Source organism: Pungitius pungitius, chromosome 15 (assembly GCF_949316345.1).
Source record: "Pungitius pungitius chromosome 15, fPunPun2.1, whole genome shotgun sequence".
Classification (NCBI taxonomy): domain Eukaryota; kingdom Metazoa; phylum Chordata; class Actinopteri; order Perciformes; family Gasterosteidae; genus Pungitius; species Pungitius pungitius.
The window spans coordinates 13,514,490-13,533,544 of record NC_084914.1 but is presented as its reverse complement, the minus strand read 5'-3'; the positions used below and the strand labels follow the sequence as shown (position 1 = coordinate 13,533,544).

At 43.3% G+C, this 19,055-nt stretch overlaps 2 protein-coding genes across 8 annotated transcripts; both read right to left on the bottom strand.

Moving 5' to 3' along the window:
• Positions 1-154: 154 nt before the first annotated feature.
• Positions 155-8,727, bottom strand: LOC119209180 (ETS-related transcription factor Elf-1-like). Of its 5 annotated transcripts, none has more exons than XM_037458279.2 (8): positions 8,256-8,727; positions 5,581-5,940; positions 5,372-5,495; positions 3,994-4,098; positions 3,632-3,790; positions 3,258-3,332; positions 2,489-2,684; positions 155-2,369 (listed from the first exon to the last, which is right to left on the bottom strand). In XM_037458279.2, exons 2-8 carry the CDS (start codon positions 5,638-5,640, stop codon positions 1,739-1,741), a joined length of 1,350 nt encoding a protein of 449 aa, XP_037314176.1. In that variant the 5' UTR covers positions 5,641-5,940; positions 8,256-8,727; the 3' UTR covers positions 155-1,738. The 5 variants fall into 5 exon arrangements, with proteins under 5 accessions (XP_037314176.1, XP_037314178.1, XP_037314177.1 ...); XM_037458281.2 differs by having other exon boundaries at positions 3,632-3,787; XM_037458280.2 differs by having other exon boundaries at positions 5,581-5,786.
• Positions 8,728-13,685: 4,958 nt separating this feature from the next.
• On the bottom strand, positions 13,686-19,055 carry ednrba (endothelin receptor Ba). 3 transcript variants are annotated; one of them, XM_037458287.2, is made up of 8 exons: positions 18,788-19,055; positions 17,751-18,234; positions 16,867-16,979; positions 16,393-16,597; positions 15,680-15,829; positions 15,260-15,393; positions 15,075-15,183; positions 13,686-14,565 (listed from the first exon to the last, which is right to left on the bottom strand). In XM_037458287.2, the coding sequence occupies exons 2-8, from the start codon at positions 18,162-18,164 to the stop codon at positions 14,431-14,433; spliced, it is 1,260 nt and encodes a 419-aa protein (XP_037314184.1). In that variant the 5' UTR covers positions 18,165-18,234; positions 18,788-19,055; the 3' UTR covers positions 13,686-14,430. The 3 variants fall into 3 exon arrangements, with proteins under 3 accessions (XP_037314184.1, XP_037314185.1, XP_037314186.1); XM_037458288.2 differs by having other exon boundaries at positions 17,751-18,184; XM_037458289.2 differs by having other exon boundaries at positions 17,751-18,165.

Genomic DNA, 19,055 nt, shown 5'->3' with positions numbered 1-19,055 from the left:
TGTGAGGTAAATTACATATAGTATAAAGTACAATATTTTCCTATTAACTGCAGTGAAGTACATAGTAGCATCCAAATACCTCAAATGTATGCTTATGCGCAGTACTACAGTAGTATAAGCAGGTGAGTAAATTAGTACACAAGGAATTTCCCACTGACAATAACAAAATTAAGTTTATTTTATATAATAGACCATTATCTTTTCAATACATCTGGACTGCATGAAAGCAAACACACCAAAGTAAGGCAACACAAACTCCGTCTCTCTCTGCAACAAGCTTATATAACATCAGTGAAACTTACAGTATCAAAAGATCTCCAGATGAGGCTAAGCAAGGGGATTCCAAGTAAATGTCTTAATTAGCAATAAAGTGAAAACAGTTTTGCATACGGTTCCCTGGAGAGAAAGCAAATACAGCCTCACATAAGTTCACTTGAATCTTAAAAGCTACATTTTTCATTTAGAGTGAGGTTTAACTCAAAACAACTGAAGGGAAAACACTCAATTTAGCATTACTGCATTACATAAGGGCCAGCTGTTTTACTCTTGCATAGAGTATAATATTGTCTGTGCAGTAAAACTATTTTTTGTACCAACCTGAGGGAGAAAATGGCAACAAGGCACAAAGTCAAGCAGTGCACAGACATACAGTATATAACACACAATACATAAAGATATTATGGCTTTAGAGGTCCATATATGAATTTGTGTACAGAGACATGCAATAACTAAGGAGAAAGTATGAATACTAGAAAAGCTAAATAGTAGCAATAGGACTTTACAGAAGGCAATGCAGCTAAATAAAAGGCAATTTCACTGGTGATTGTCAGCAAAAGGAAAGTCCACTGAGTAGATACAATTAACTACAGGCAGCCGCAGTGCTCAATTGCTACTCTAGAAATAACAGTGATCCCTTATTTTCAACATTTCACAATACAAACATAATTCAGTAATCTTAGAAAATAACAATAACATGGAATGTTTTCCCTCAAGAACCTCATGATTATCAGGAGTACAAGAAGCAAGGACAGGAGGGACTGGGATTGTCAGGCACTTAAGAGCAGAAACATACAGCAGGCTTAAACATTAGTGCATAGCCATTTTCAAGGCAAAGGAATGATTCAGCATGTGATAGAAAAAACAACAACAATAAAGAGTGACAAAGAGCAAGAGGAATGATTCAGCATGTGATAGAAAAAACAACAACAATAAAGAGTGACAAAGAGCAAGAGGAATGATTCAGCATGTGATACAAAAAAACAATAAAAAGTGACAAAGAGCAAGAGTTAAGGCAGAGAAAGAAGGCACAGTGTACTTATCGGACAATTTGCTCCGTGACAGCGGGAGGTGAAGTGCAAGCAGAGGGTGTATCTGCAAAAGGTGCAGAGAGGTTGTAGATTCCAGTGCATGTCTGTCTTTGGTGTCGTGCGTGGTCAAACGCTGGAGAGCATGACAGAAGGCTGAGCCAAAGCACATGAGCTTTAGAAGCTCTAGAAAGAAAACTGCTAGATGTTGTGGGTTGGCTGCCAACTCCGAGAGGAAGCAGTGATCTCGAATTGCTTTAGTTATACAATATCATAATATAATCTAAAATACAAAAACAATCCTAGACCAATACCCATGTGTGCAGACATTGGCGCAGCTCTGTAGCTGGTCCTCAGTCAGTGGAGTGAGTGTGTATGTGTGTGTGTGTTTCTGGCGGCGGGGGGGAGGGACGCGATGGCTTTTTATTTGTTTTTTACTGATGAAAGCTAGTAAAGGGCACCAGCTGTGGAGCCTCCATTCTGGAACTTTTGGGTCCTGGGTGCGACTTTCCATTGGGCGTCTCGTGAGCACACTCGCCGTCCAAAGCCGTCTCCGCGGCGGCCTGCCGCTCGCACAGACTCCCCAGCAGCTGGGCCGTTTTGAAGACCGAGGCGTGGCCGAGGCGTGGCCCCTGCAGGGATTGGACTTTTGGCAGGTTCTGCAGGGTCCGTAGCATCTCCGCGGACACAATAGGCAAGTGCTGCTCCTGGATCAAGCTGGCGCTGGCGGGCCTCAGGACGGTCTTGCGCTGGCCTGCGGGCCGCGTTGCCGACTTGGCCCGCCGAGAGGCGGGGCCTCGAAATGAGCACACGGGCGTTTTTTTCTGCGGAGGGGGCGAGTCGTCTTCCTCCTCAATTGACTGTTCACTAGACGGTACGGTGCTGGCATCCGAGTCATCACTCGCGGCCTCATCGTTGCCGCTTATGTCGTCGTGATCGTCGTCGTCTTCCACTTTGATGCCATCGCCATCTGTGATATAAATCATATCTTTGGGCAGCGAGGTGAACTGGTAGACAAGACGCTGGCCTTCAACTTTATTTAGGATGCCTCTTTGGTAGTAGTACCTACATGAACACAAAGGTTGGGGATGAACAAAACACAAGACTTCACGCATATAAGTACAGACCATATAATGATTACGATTAGATTTGTTCATCGCCATGGCCGTCTTTTGACAGTTTACCTCAGCGCTCTGCCCATCGTCTCATAGTTCATGTCCGGCTTGTTCTTGTGTTTGCCCCAGAGTCTGGCCACTGCTTTGGAGTTGACCAACTTGAAGATTCCTGCGTGAGGATTGGTCCACTTAATGTAGCGGGGGCACACCTGTCGGTCCTGCAGCAACTCCATCAGGAACTGCCACAGGTACAGTGTGTTTCCTCCTGAAGCACAAACACAGGAAACATGAGGGAGTAAAAAAATTAAAAATTGTCAAATTGCTTAGGAAGGTTCTTAACTAAGTGAAATAACACAGAGTTAGTGTTCCTCGATACCTCCAGGTTGCCATGATAAGAGCGGTTTATATTTTCTAATCCTAAGGAATGGAGCTTCAAAGCTTCCCTATTTAGCTCCTTTAGCATAGGAACCACTGGACCATCCTTTACGAAAGAAAAGGAGATAAATCCGTCCCACAATTCCTTATATTTATTATTTTAATACTGACGTATCCTTCGGCCGTTCACGAGAACTAACCATCATGACCGAGAAGCGCAGATCGTGTAAGTAACCGTTAGCATAACTCATTTATGTTGCAACCTTGTTAATGAAGTAATACTTTGAACCTGGTTGCTTTAGGTCATCTGCAGGACTGTAACAATACATGAAGGCATCGGAAAAAAAATTCTTGACATTTCAAATCCAACCAAAGAAACAAAAACATTTTTTTTCAGACATGATACCAACACATTCACGTTTGACCCATGCACTTATGTTGTGTATGTTGTCTGTCACATTACCTTTGTTGTATTTGTCCTTCTTCACTATAATGTCCGGTGTGGGAGACTCCGCTCTTCTATGTCGAACTTTTCTCCCTGAATATCCAAAGATACATTACATTACATTACATGTCATTTAGCTGATGCTTTTATCCAAAGCGACGTACAATAAGTGCATTTCCACATAGAGATACAAACTCAGGAGAACAAGTACATTTTTCATCAAATAAGCAGTGTCAAAACAGAAAAGTGCCATTATAAGTACAATTTAAGTGCTACCATTTGTTAGTGCTACGGTTTACTGGTAGCACTAACAAAGATAAAAGCAGACAATTTGCTAGTAACCCAAAGTAATTAAGTATTATAATAAGGTAATAACCCAGAAGGTAACAGACCTCTCTTTTTGGACTGCAGCTGTGCCGCAGGCTTGTTTGTGTGCAACGAGGGCCATTGTGGCTCGTCAAAGGCTCCCACCATCCGATCCGCTAACACGGTCACCTGGGTAACAGGAGTCGTGATGACATCACTCAGTGATGGTAAGAAGGTCTGGGCTGCTGCGGGAGAGGGGGCAGGGGGGTAGCCATAAACAGATTTAATGAGAGAGAACAGCACTGTGACCACCGTTTCTAAAAATAACCGATATTCTCACAGTCAGACATGTCCTGCAAGAGAAAGCAGCGGTGAGGTTTGATCGGGGCATCTTCTTCACTCTTTTGGTGTGCATGTAAGCAGCGTTAACTTGTGTGTTTGTGCTTACAGTAGTGCTCCAGGGAGAGGGTATCAGGGCAGTCCATGTTAAGGAGAGAGTCGGCAGCAACAAGCGTCTCCATGGTCTCCTCCTCTCCACTTTCACATTGCTCCACTGCAGACAACAGAGAAGAGAGTAACACACAAAAACATTTATTTTAGCAGGAGGACGGCAGTTAGTTAGAGGGAAATAAAAAGTGAGAGGGCAGAGGACATCAGCCAAATTCCACACATTCATCTAGTAATGCATTTACTAGATTGGCCTAACCAATATTGGGTATTTAATTTGCTGAGTAGGCCCACTTAAAAGCCTGCCTCTAAGGCTCAGGCTTCATTGTAACCCTTAAGAAGATTTTCTGTAATTGTTAAAATCGCACTTCACAAACATTTTGGTTGAGATGCATCTGTGGCTGCATATATTAATCCATTAAAGACTAACTGATCCAGTATCTATTAATGTTTGAATGTATGACCCAAACGGATGATCAACCAGGACGCTGATTAACTATTCACGTTACTATTTTACTTCACGCAAATAACTGTTGCTTTTAACTTCAGATAGGTAACGGCCCATTACTAATATCAGAGTCTTTGTAAAGCCATGGACTCATCCTTCAACCTAACCCTAGACACGTGGATGTCCCTAAGACGCAGTATTTTCAAAAGGACTATTTGTTTCTGTGCGCATTTATTTAAGTGACGTGAGCCGGCTGAGAAGCGGGGAGCTACAAAACATCTGCTAGCTAACAGCTGTGTGTCGCTGTTCAACGCGCTCCGCCGCCCAGAAAACCAGCGAGCAACCCCTGAAAAGTGATAGTCTGTTTAAAGGAACAAGGCGGGCAAGTTTTCAACACAACACGGCTGTAAATCCGAGGTCAGCTGATCATAATTGTGCTCGAGCGTTGTCAGTTGCCGTTAGCTAATAAGTTAACCGAGCCTCGCCTTTCCCAACTTCACCCGCTCGCTCGACCACAAAGTCGGGAAAAAACAACCAGATACAGTGACAGAACTTACTTTTAATCCCCAGCATCAGCGAGGAACAAGCCATAGCACGTGTGCTGTAGCCCGAATTGAGCACAGCTACATCCTAATATGATTCATTAACGGTCTTTCATTGGGACAAGCAGCCCAGTAATGTTTTGTTTCACTTCCTGATGTTTGCGGAGGGTGGGCCATGTGCGACGACGGTCCCCGACTGCGCATGTGCAGTCCCGGGCTCTGTTTTATATGGTTATTATGAGACTTTGTAGAAGATAAAAATCCGTCACATAACGAAGCAGGCACAGTTTAATACCCATTTGGTTGACCTCTTGCACGACAGGTGAGTTTCAATCATTGAATGTACATGTGACCGGTGAAGATAGCTGGTGCGCGTTGTGTTCACTGACCTTTGAGCAGCGGCTGGTGATGGTCCGTCTGCGACTGTTCATACGTCAGACCTCCATATGAGAGCAGGTGTGAATGGGGCAGCTGCTCCACAATCACTGAAGGGTAATCTGAGTAACTGCCCAACTGCAGCCAAACAAAATGAGATTATTTCAAACCGGATTCAATGAACACGTACAAAGAAATACGTTACTCCTTAACATTTACTCACCTGTGACATATTGACATGGTCACTGGCAAAGTCAAAAATGAGGTCTGACTGCTGCAGCATGGCTGACAATCTCAATCCCCCACACAACCTTAACTGGGTGAAAACGGCATCGCAGCTTTCCTCTGAAGTCTGTTAGTTGAGGTCCGGTGTGTTTCTGTGTCCTGAACGATCCAGGGTCCCCAGCATATGATGAGGCCGGTCTCTTTCTATGCAGCACAATTCAACAGTGCAAGAGTGACGTGAGTAAACCAACTGACCAGAGAGACAGAGGCGTCACAGGAAACGCGCTTTCGCTCTCGATGAGGAAGTGGTGGTGGGGGGGGGGGGGCTGCTGCAAACTGTCCTGTGGTCTGACTGAACCTGCCAGATACAAACAGAAATGGCAGCAAATATGTTAACACAAAGCGAGCGCACCGCACCTGTGGTGAATGTCGGGTGATACAACTAGTCAGACTTTTAAAATGAAATAAAGACATGTTGCCTCTGAGAATAGAGAAAAACTGCAGTTTGCTTCCCTCTTTCATACATCTTGTGTTTTTGCTCTTATCTTACTCCTAAAAGAGGCTAAACCAGCAACAGGAAGGAAGTGTTTGCACTGCAATGTGTGTGCACAGGCGTGTGTGTGTGTGCACGCATGTGTGGTAATACGGGTGGTGGGAGGCTGCTGGTGTTGAACTTAAAACGTCATGTCTTTGCTCATCGCTCAAGGTTTCGGGGGCGTTGCGGGCACATTCTTTACAACATGACTGTGAAGGGGACATTCAGAACACAACTAAACCAACTTCTCTTCTCTACTCCCCCGGTCGTCTGCCCCCGTCACTTCCTCCCATGTCTCTGCCCATGTTCATTCCTTTTAGTTGCACCGCCCCAGTCACTTGCACATCCCTGCTCCTACGTCCTTCATTTCTTATGTTAAAGTTAACCATTGTGAATAAATTCTGTCTTTCCTGTAGCTGCTGCACAGCAGCTTCCCACTCACCAATGTCAAACTCAAGCTGGGAACACTGTTGGCACACCTGCCCTTGTCTTCAACTGTGAGCAAATGGTGTCCAAGGTAATACACATCAGTGAGGTCCTACATTTCTTACTTCATTAATCCTCAGAATAGTTGAAACGGTCTTTCTACGCTCATGGTTTCTGAGTGTGTGTGTGCATGTGTGTGTGTGCGTGTGTGTGTGATAGAGACACAACATGTTTGGATCAGTTATCACACAGGAAGCACGGCTCAGTTAGGAGGCACCGCTTCCTGAATTCCTGTGCCAAACCGCTGCCAACATCATCTGCCCGCAGTGGCCTTCTCAATTTTGGCTTCCTCTGATGTGTTTGGTGCTCAATCATTTACGCAGGACACGAGGGAAACGGGGGTTAGCTTCAAGTTAATGAGGAGAAACAGTCCTCTTTTAGAGTAATGTTCTTTGCATTATGCAAAGCTTGATTTAAAGTTAACACCAAACATTGATCTGCATCTGTAAGCACTTTCATAGTTGATTGATTGTTTCATTTCTTATTAAATTTGAATATTTACAGTCTTTAACATCTGCACTGACTGAAGTAGCACAGAATATGTGATTTTCTTAGAATAAAAGTAGTTGCAGCATAGGAGGACATATTTAATTTAAATCACATGTTTACAAATAAACTACCACTGACAGATTATTTTCCCCATGTGCTTACACTGACTATCTATAGTATTGCATTTCAGGTTGAACATAATTAACTACCCGCTACTCTCCTTAGGGTGCAGTATTGCGTGCTGCTGGATTTTTGTCACTATCGGTGACAAAATGTGTATATATACAGTACCAATGAAAAGTATATATGTGTGTATACTGTATATATACTGTATATATATGTACATATACTGTATATGTGTGTTCATTGTTGGGCGTGTCCTGCAGCCTGCTGATTCCTTACAGCACTCACTAACATCAGAGCTTTTCTTCATCAGTGCTCTCTGCTCACATAGGTTTGTCTCTGTGGCCTCGGCATAAGGATCTGAGTCTGTGAAGTGGTTGCCAGGCCCCTAAGGACACTGATAAGCCTCCATAACATTCATTCCCCAGTTATGTGTCTGTGTGTGTTGAGTGTGTTTGTGTGTTTGAGAGAGAGCCAGAGATAGAAGAGTGTGTGTGTGTTTGACAGAAAGGGGCAGCGAGTGCATATGTGTGTGTGTGAACTAGGCCAGGCTGATAACAGTATATGGCGAGGGAGCAGCTGATAAGCCTTTCTTGATGCTCGCAGTAACCGGCCCTTGTTAACTGAACACAGTGGAACATTGTGTGTGTGTGTGTGTGCGTGTGCGTGCGTGCGTGCGTGCGTGCGTGCGTGGAAGAGGATATTGAGAATACATGGAATGGCGGACCCATCAAAACTTTTTTTTTAAAGAGCTTTGCTGGTGGTCTCACGGTTTATTTTTCACTCAAAGTAAACCCGTAAAACACTAACGTTCTACTATAAATCTGTGGCAGTGTTTTTGAAAGTGCGTCAAGAATTTTGAATCTCCCACGCGCCCTCTGGAAAATACTTTCACTTTCCCTTCCCTTTCCCTCCAGCACATGTCTTGCAACAAAAAGTCGTCCGAAGAGCTACGGGCCCTGCTAATCATGCTCTATTGAGAGCTCGTCATTCTACAGAGCAGCGGGCCTGTTTCTGTGGAACAAGAAGCAGAGGCTTACCTTGTGTTTATAGTTTGTGTCTGTATGTGGCAGAGCTGCAGCTGCCTGGAGGATCCAGAAGAAGAACGGAAGTGGTTCTCATCCTTTTTGGCAAACCGAACCTTCATCTGCTTACGGACCTCTGATCAGTTTCCTCTTATTAATTCCCAGACACCAATGAAAAAGCCACAGAGGCTTTTGATCAGTGTGGATCGTGTTGATTTTCTTCTTCTTCTTCCCTTCAGACCTTGCCAGTTATTGCTTCCTCTTTTTTCCAGAGAACTGCCCCCACTGTGAGTTCTGATTGGTTACCTGTGTTGTGAGTCAAGGTAACCCATAGTGACCATTGTCAGTGTGGAGCAAATGTAAACATGGGTGTATTTGCAAGGTAAAGCAGCAGAGACCTGCAATCTATGTGCAAACAGCCCAGTTGGTTTGTAAACATGCAATCGAAGTGTGTAATGATCTCACCACGTATCATAAACTTGTATGTTCGCTTAAAATTAACATGGAGGATTAATACCATTTATGAACTACAGTTTTACACCTGGTACAGTTAAAAGAAGCTCGAAAGTAGAGACAAAAATGATGTACAAAAAGATTCAAATATACTTGCGGGCAGACACACAGGAAGGTAGGCGCATGAAGCAAAAAATACATGTTTTTATCCATTCCCTGATGCTCCCTGGTGGCAATAATGTGCGCCAACACCCTTAAAGGGACAGTGCACTACTGGCCCGATGGTATTTTACTGCAGTCAGCCTCCACTTCAAAAAGTCAGCTCGCATATTATTTTGCCATGCTCGTATATATTAGGCATCGGTGTAGTAGCGTGTAAGATCTGACTTCTAAATAAGAGCAGTTCTGGTCAACGTAAATGAACATTCATTCAATAAATGTATAGATGTGATAATACATTAAAAAAACACATTGAATTGATACAATATGTATGATATACACAGTCTATAAATGATAACTTTTAAACAGACAATAATAATTACTGCATGCAAACTGTATTGAAGGAAAATGTACATTCAATTGTGTAATTACTCATATATTATTATATTTACACAGACCAGAGGATCAGGACATCCTTATGTAGAATAAAAAAATTAAGCCATTGAAAATCTAATTTACGACTTCTTTAGAATTTCAGAATACATTTTTAAAGCAAATGGTCTATAGTCACATTATAGTTTCACTACAGGTTAATAGCAGACCACCTTAAAGTGTCACTCAGGGAGCTCTGTAGCCTGATTCGATGTGTCTGTTGCATAACTCGCAGCAGAAACTAGCTTCCAGTACTTTGCCGGTATACATTCACAAATATATAGAGGGATAGTGTGATTCCACCTGCTATTTGTGCAAGTGTAAAATATTATTCTACCTTTAATCAGATCTATGTGTCCATCTGGTGAGATGTGGACTGTCAAGGCAGAATAAATCAAGTTTACCTTCCATTTATTTTTGTACATTCTTTCATCCACATCTGAAACTGCAGCCAGCTTGAAGAATGTGCTGCTTTGGCTTAAGAACAGAACAACTCCCATAAAACTTTCATAAAGTAACAGAGGGCAGGGTTTTTATTATTACAATATGTGCGAGCGGGACGGAGGGGGGTAGTTACTCGGAATCTACTCTATTATGCAAGTAATAAAATTAAACCCCAAATTACTATTGCATTTAGCTGAAATGATGAAGAATTAAATTACGGGGTGTAAGCAAAGAGATATTTTTCTAACTTTGTTAAAACGTTGATTGCAACAGAATTACTTGCCTCGAAACCCCATTTTTCTATTGTGAAACATGGTCCCACAAGGTGCACTTTAACCTAACATACTGGATGATGACAGATCTTTTGTTTTTGGATTAATGAAAGTATTAATGTGCAGGTTTTAGAGACATCTAGCGGAGAGGTTGCAAATTGCAACCCGCTAACACTTCTCCCGTGCGCCTTACCTGTGGATGAACAACGGATGGCCCAAGTGCCGCTGTTTGGTTTGTTCCTTCATGGCTACTGTAGAAAGATGGCGGTGCAAGACACAGCCTTCAGTGAATGCCAAGTGCTCATCTTAAGGAAACTCTACTCTTATTTTCAGGTGATCAGCTACAAAATGATTAATGATATGAATAAAATGATATTCCATTTCGCCTAGTCGATCGTCCTTAATGCTACAAAGTGGCTTTTTAATCTTAATTGTTGTTGTTCTCTTAGAAGTTCCATTAAAATGATGGAATGTATACTTAGGAGTTGTACTAACTCAACACTGTTGAACTAACAGGAAAACGTTAAAGACGAACGTTAAGGAAACATCACCCTACTCGATCGACTCATTTGATATGCAAGACTGCTAAAATGTCTAGTCTCAGTTTTTGAAATGTAAATTTTAGGTTGTTATACTCATACTAAGTGTCTGCATAACAGGATACGGCTTTGATACGAACTCACTGATCAGCTGGGAACATCTGCATATTTATTTGATATAAGCTACGTGATGCCCACTGTCCCGTTTGTATTGCTGTCTCTGTCCTCGTCACCACATTGTCAGATGAGCAGTACGAGGGAGGGACGCTAACAGTGTAGGACTGGGGGAGAGGTGGATGAGAGCAGCGCTGCAGGTCCATGGTACGTCAGTTTGATGAATTCCTTCTGCTCCCCGCGTCTGCTCACCTTCTGCTGCTGTGTGTGTGTCTGTGTGTGCGCAAGTGTTCAAGTGGAACATTTCCAAAATCCGTGAGAGACGAGTAGTGTTTTTGTGTCATTTATCAAACCTTTGAGGTGTGAAATCAATGACGTCTGACCAAAAACAGCTCCTCAAATCAGACGAATCTCACTCCGTTCACACGTGGGCCGCATTGATAACCCTCACTCACTCATGCACTGATGCAGAGACTCCAGCTCACATACCTCTTTGTTTTGTGGCTGAGTTTCCCAAGAAGCATTTCCCTGGCTGAACTACTCACATACACCAACACACACATATTGTAGTGTTTCCCAATTCCAAATATCAGAGGTTAGTTTAGCCCTACTGGAAGCTCGCCTCCCTGTGCTATCAATCTTGCATAAATATTCTATGGAAGCCAGCAGTTTTTACACATCAGTAACTGTGCAAGGTCTTTGAAAGTATTCATGTGAGAAGCATTCAGCTGAGGTAGAAATGAAGGAGAGAGAGCTTTATCGAGCTACCAGATGAAGCTATATATGTTTGCATACCTATGTCTGCAGTGCAGGATTATTCTATGAGCCCCAGAAGGTTAAAAAAAGCCGCCAGAGCTGGCGGTCAAATATTTGAATGCTAAGTCAAACATCATGTCCACCCCTGATAATTGTTTTTGAATGCGCTTGGCTAGCATTGTCTGCCGAACATGCTGTGTAAATATGCTAAATGGTGGATTGTTGGGGTGGAAAAACATTTAAAGAATGCTTGGATAAAGAGTGAGCTACGAGGGGCCAAACCAGGTCTTTTTCCACCCCAACCCCTCACACTCCGATAACATCAACCCCTCAGCGCTGCCATGTCCCAGCTCCGTGGGTCAGGCCTCCAAAACTGCAGGGAGGAGAAAACAAACTGTGTGTACTGGTATGCGGTCTGTTTGTGTATTTGTCGTGTCCAAATGTGGTGCCCGTGTGTGTCTGTCTGTAGGCTATGTACCGAGAAGGACACGCAGTCCCGATGTGCAAAGCAGCTAAGAAAGAGAAGTCCACATTGTGTGTTTTGAGGTGAGAGAAGCTCACAGCAGAGTCTATCAAAGGTTTACAGTAGGTTTTATGGCTAAATGATGTGCCTTCTATTTAACCTTTCGGCATCTGCTGCTTTCTTGTCGCTTAAAGCAAGTGAAAGGAACTCTTTTCAATATACTACTAAATCATTATATTAGTTCTTGCTGAACTGTGCAGAGTTTACCTGCTTTAATTGTGGGAAGTCTTGGATACAAATTTAAAAAGGGCCGCACTCTACCTCCAAAGTTATGGTTCACTCAGAGGGAAGATCAATACCACTTTCATGTCTGTATGCTAGATTAATAGCTTTGCATAAAGAGTGCTGTCTTTACAATTAGCCCGGCCTTTTTCAAAGCTCCCAAAATTAGCCTCCAATCACTACTAAAGCTTTCAAAGGAACATGTTCTATCTAGTTTATTTTATTGCTAAAAAGGCAATCTGAATAATGAAAGCTGTAGCAAATAAAAGTGTTTGCACAGCCTGAATCTTTTCATTGATATGAACGGCAGTATCCGCCGACGGTTAGCTAAGCTTAGCACAGAGAGCTACTGTGCTCGTCCAAGAAATGGTCTCATAACCCCTCGTAAAACTACAACCTGCTGGTTTCTGTACAAAGTCAACTGGTTTAAACCAGATTATAGGCTAACCAGCTGCTTACGGTAGTGCATTTATTGTCACTGAGTGGGTTATTGAGTGGTATGAATAGTCTCATGCACTTCTCCGGTGTAAAACAAATTAGCTCATTTCCAAAAAGGGTTCATCCATCGTGTTGTCTTGAACCCTGTCATAGATCACAACTGTTGTCACAGCTTACTAAATCAACATTAACTGGGCCAATACATCATTTTCAAACGCAACAATTTTGGAGGAAAGGAGGCTCTAAATTGATTATGAGCTGAATACAATTTGATTTGCAGACTGTTTGGTAAGTCGCTCACTGAACCACATTTAACTTATTTGCAACTTTGTGCAACTTCTTCTTTTTGTAGCAGAGATCTAAAGAAAAATCAATCCCATCAGTAGAAGGCCAATGTCAGTATCCACCTCAGTTTAACCCAGCTGGGAGTAGAAAAGTAGATGATTTAGTGAGGAATGTACTAAATGTAATTCCTTTCACTTGAGGCTACAGCACTGGGTTGGATTTAATTTTCAGCAGAGCAGGTGGGAGGAGGGGAGACAGGAATTCAGCCATAAAGGAGAGAGAATCAAGGGGAGAGCAGTGGGGACCCCCACTCCCCCCAGAAACAGGCAGAAAAAGAAGAGGGAGTGAAGGCAAGGATATGAGATGAAGACACAAGTAAAGAGGGTTAGTGAGAGATCACAGGACAGAGAGCTCCTTTGACAGCTAACGTGACATGCGTGATACTGGTTCAGCCCGCAGGAACATTCCCAGGTCCAAAATGAGTGTGTGTGTGTGTGTGTGTGTTTTAAAGTGAAGAAGTTAGAGAGATCACAGTAATGTTCTGTTTCAGCGTTCACCATCACATGATGCAGCATGCTGTCACACTTAAACCAAAGACCCACACAACAGGAAATGCTAGAACATTCACAGTCACAAGTGATTATGACTGTGTGTCAGAAAACGTATGCTTAAGTGCTGCGATTCAAAATGTCTGAAAACAGCAATTGTTTAATGACTATACAATGAAAGGCACTTATAATGGTAACTTGTCTGGTAATTTACATTACCAATACTGTTAAAGTCTGTATTTGTAATAATACAAAATGAGTCCACATGGGCAGTAACTTTATTGTAAAAGTTTACTCAACAAAAAAGTAATAAGATTCATTCTGTGCTCAACTTGGCACAGTCTTTCTCTGAGACCTATCAGCCATGACAACTGAAGGAGCATTTCAGCATTTCTTGTTATGGACTCTCATCTTACAGCACTGAAGTAAGAAGGGATAACACATGCAAAATGCATACATATATGCAAGAAAATACATCATAAAATGGCGGTGACCAAATGTCAAATGAGCTCTTTGGATTCACTGTTTAATGTCTTCCAAAGCCGCTGCAGGTTTTGGTGTCACAGCGTCTCACTTCAATGTAATGCACAACGTATTGCGATATTCATAGTGTCAAAGTAAACACCGGACGGAGAGCCCAATGAGTGATCGTTGCTAATCGACCTTTGACCCGCTATTTTGAACTCTGCCCCGGCCTGGTTGTCAATATTTTGGTGTTTTGGACGGCAGTTTGGTTGCCTCACACACGTCTCACTCGTTATCCAAAAATGGGGGGTTTTTTTTGTCCACTGCTGCTCTTTTCCCCTCAGGGCAGGGGGAGTGCATGGTGTTCCAGTATAAATATAGTTTAAGAAAGGAGGGAGTAATCATTGATTAACAAAAAGTCTGTGCTAAAATTTGATGCAAACTCGATATGATGCTGTGGATGTCGTCATTCAGTCTCCCACCACTTCAACATTCAGTTGTTGCTGTCGCATCGACTCCTTCCTTACTTTAAGCCCCTCCTCAGGCCGAAGTAGACTTGTTGGTCATGCGAGAGTTGCTCTGGTCGGAGGCCCGTTCTGTGACTTTCAGCTTCATGCACGACTGCTTCTCGTCCATCAGCATCTCCGCCGGTAGGCACCAGCAGCAGAGGCAGGACTAGAAGAGGGACAGAGAATCGTGTTACACATTCTGAACCTCCTTATAGCAGCAAACCGCTACCCGCTATGAAGTTATAATGTGAATTGCCCCCTCCTGTATTTATTGTCATCGGACCATCTCCATGTCGCTGGCCGCACGTGATTTTACTGCATGTTGGTGCACGTGACCGTGCCCCACTGTTTAGCTCACACAGCGGTTACTACTTTGTCAGATCAGTTGTTTTGTTTGATGATTAGTTTTTTTAAAGATATAACATTTTAATTAGCATACTTTAGCAATGCTGTTTTTTTTTTGTTACCTTCAGTCCGAGCCAGGCTTGCTGTGCCAACCGGCTGCTTTATATTAATTCTGTGGTAACTAGAGTGGTATCAATCCTTTCGTTGAACTATTAGCAAGAAACCGTATATGTGTGCGCCCCCCCCCCCCTCCCCTCCCCACCCACCCACCCACCAAAAAGAAGCGTATTTAGTTTTGAGTGGCATGCGTACAGTTTACTTGCAGCGTACCCTGAAACAGTTCTTGAAGCGTTGGCTGACCACGTAGAGGGCGATTGGGTTGATGCAGGAGTTAACGGATGCCATGTTTATGCCAATGTAGTCCAACACCAAAAAGAAACTGAAAGGGTTCATAGAGACACATTAGCCTTTGCGGCCGCCAAGGCCGCTCCGTCCTCCGTCCTATTCATCCGTACCTCAGCAGTTCGCAGCGGTTTGGGTCTTTCTCATCGTAGATGGTGAGCTTCAGGATACGGCTGAGGTGGAGGGGCAGCCAACACACAGCGAAGACCAAAACCAGACAGAACACGGTCTTAGCCACCTCCCTACGCTAAACACACACAGACGCACATAAATCACTGTATGGTGACCGATTTGTATCAGCAGATGGTACATGGGGAATCGTTGCTCAAAGAAGAATTCATTGGAAAGTTGTTGCCTGAAAGGTCCCAACTGTAGTTTTTATTGGTACAATTAGACAGGCTTGTGAAAGGCCGTGTGTTGAGTCGATCATAAAAAGACTGCCTTTGGTTATTTTTATGTTTGCACTGATCAAAAGTATTAGTGTCTTGACTCTGGAAACCACGGCGTAGGGGATAAATGACACGTGAACCAACCTGTTTGAGGTGGTCGCTGAGAGCAATCTGGACTCCGTTCTTCTTCCTCAGCATCTCGCAGGTCATCAGGGTGTAGAAAATAGCAGTGCAGACCAACGGCAGGCAGAAATATGCACTAAACAGCCACCAGTCCTTTGCTGATTTATAAAACTTCACAGAGGAAATAGGAGAACATCGATGAGTTATGCTCCCGCATGTGTACGACAGAGTTCACAGTTAAAGTGGAAACCTTTCAGAAGTAGATTTAAGGGAACAATCCCCGGTCTTTGACCCGGAGGTTGAGGCTCAAAGATGTGTCTCAAATTCATGTTGGCTTTTGTTTAAAAATCAATTTCTCAAAGTCCTTCCGTGGAACCACAATGGTTAACAGTTGTTGTTTTAAGGTCGAAGGAAGACACATGAACGCACACACTGGACACACATTGTTTCCTGTCAGCCAAGAGAGCAATAACTCAGTTTTCTTCCTATTTCACGATGCCTCGCCGTCTATAAACTCTGTGTGACCCCGACATCGCCGTGGTCTTTCACAGAATGGTACGCATGCACATATATTCATAGTGTGCGAGCCAACATCTGCGTCTCCTTGTGTGTGTTTGCACATGTCAGTGTGTGTTATGCGTGCATGAGCAGGTTTACGGCACGTGTAGCTGTGTCAACTAACACTCACATACACGCATATGTGTAATTATATGTGTGTGTGTGTCACAGCCCACCTTCATGAAGTTGTTTTGTTGCATGGGGTGCAGCAAACAGATCCTCAAGTGTTCTCCCTTGTAGTCCATCGTGATCATGTCGAATGCTATGGCCTCTGGCACAGCCAGGATGACGGATAATATCCAGATGAGGGCTATCTCGATTGCCATCCACTTTGGCACTCCAATCCCTTTGATACGGTTCCATGAGGCCACGGCACGATACCTGGAAGTTCCCACATGGGCAGTCAGATGACCATCAACTGACCATTTGTTAAAGTAATAGACGAAAAACTGAAGAAACATGCCAAAGAAGAACATAATACATGTAGTTTTAAAATATTATGCTATTCTTCTAATGATTAAAGTATTGAAAATCGTAACGTAATGAGCTTGACCTGTGCAATCACAGTGCAACTGTATCTGATCAGCTTCTTCTGAGATTGTAACCCTATGACTGTTACATGACATCTGAATATAAAGATAAGTGATTACCTGTCAATACTCAACGCACACAGACTCAGCACTGTGATCCCCACGGAGGCTTTTTGGACAAATGGCACAATCTTGCACAGAGACACTCCAAAAGGCCAGTCCTCTGCCAGGAGCTGGTGCGAGAGAGCGAGGCAGAAAGAGTTGATGACAGACTTTAACCATGAAATAACTCCTCTGGTACCACATTGTTCTGCCCAGATATCCTTAAACATTCATTTATCGCATTCTGTGATTATCAAGAGCTCAGTCAGATTATATTTTTTTGATATTTTTTTGAAAACAGCCCCTGTTTGGATTCAAAACATGGTAACCCAAAAAGTGAATAGAGATCCAAACTTTGAAAGAGCTGTACGGTATTCAAAGTTTTCATGTCTGCTTCGTATGAGGGACTGAAATGTGAGTGTCAATTGGAATCATATGTAACCTGGTGTCTCCCCATACCGCCCATGTCTCTCATGTCTCTGGTATGCAACAGCAGCCAGTTGTTTTAACTTGCCCCCTTACCCAAATATACAGAAGCTTTGGTACACACACACACACACACACACACACACACACACACTGAGCCAAATAGATAATAACATGCCAGGGACATAACGGGATACAGAGGCTCAGGATCCAGTAAAGTAATAACTTAGAAAAAGCCCCCTTTCAAGAGTGTGTGTGTGTGGGTCTGCAGACGTGTGTGTGTGTGTGTGTGTGTGTGTGTGTGTGTGTGTGTGTGTGTGTGTGAGAGAGTAAGATTTAAAATCCAATTTTGAGCTAACATATTAGCATATGACCTTAGACAACAGTGCAGCAAAAATTGATTGAAAATTGAGTTTTGAATTGACAAATAAAACACCGTAAAGCCCAAAACATCATTTTAACGTGGAATCTCCCACCTTGTATACATTGATGGGAATGCCGATGACGATGTGTAGCAGGTCTCCAAATGCCAGGCTGCCGATCAGGATGTTCGGCCCGTTGCGCATGCACTTGTTCTTATAGATGATTCTCAGCAGAGTGGAATTCCCTATGATACCCACGATAAACACCAGGCAGGACACCACGGTGTTGATGTACTTGAACGTGTCTCGGATTTCCGTGGGGCCTGTGCACATGGGCGGCAGCCGGCGGCGGGGCATGGAGATGTTGGGCCTCACCAGGCCCCGCACATCTCTCTCCACGAGCCCATGTCTTTGTGTAACAGCAACAAGGTCCTGGGGCGCTTGCTTCTTTGACCCCAGCTGCCCAGTAGCCAGAAGGATGAGACTCGCCAAGAGGAGGAACTCCAAGCAGAGGAGATGAGTCTTCATCCTGCAGTTTGGTTGTAAATCTGTTTTTTTTTAATCCAACAAGGCCACAACTGATCCTCTCTGGGTGTGCCTGGAACATCATTTGTAAGAGAGTATTGCTTTTAGGCCTATTCTGACTACAGGAATATGGTGTTTAATGAAAAATATGCTGTCCGCCTGCTGTCTAGGACTCAAGGGTTTAGTGATTTAAGCTCCCCATGCTGCCATCCCATGATATATAAACTCATTAAAACTCACAATTAAAGCAGACACAACCTGCAGGAACATGTTTGTCCCTTCTGTAAATGCAGACTGCAACAATTATTAGAGGAACAGAGAGGGGGTAAAAAAAATAGGAAGGAAGATATTATATTTTACATTCGCTAAAAATAGGACAAGCACTTTCCCACAAGCACAGGAAAGTAGTTCTGTCTGGGCTATGATTAAAAGATTTACAATCATTTATTGTCATACATCTTTTTTCATGTCTTTTGGACATAATCAAGTTAGGCTATTACTGTTAAAAGTCAATAGGAGTCCAAACTTAACATCAATAACCTTTTTGTGTAAAAGGGATGACCCCAGTGTTATTTAAATCAATCAATTAGCATTCTCCGGTCACAACAGTTCAAGCTCCCACTCACCTAACTCCCAGCCAAAGCAGAAATCCAATATCTGTGCCTCTTTGGATCAAACTTTCCCGGTAACCTTCAAGCTCTCAGGAGAAGGAGAATTTCCCAGATCTGAGGTATGCTGCTCATGAAGCGACGCTCCAGTCATCTCCAACAGTCCTCCCGGCCACTGGTGTGGAAGTGAAGGAGCTCCTGTGCCTTTGTTATAGTCTCCGATCAGCTCTTCTGGTAACTCACTCGTCTCCAGAACCAGCTGCTGAGTCCCCGTGTACACAGTGTC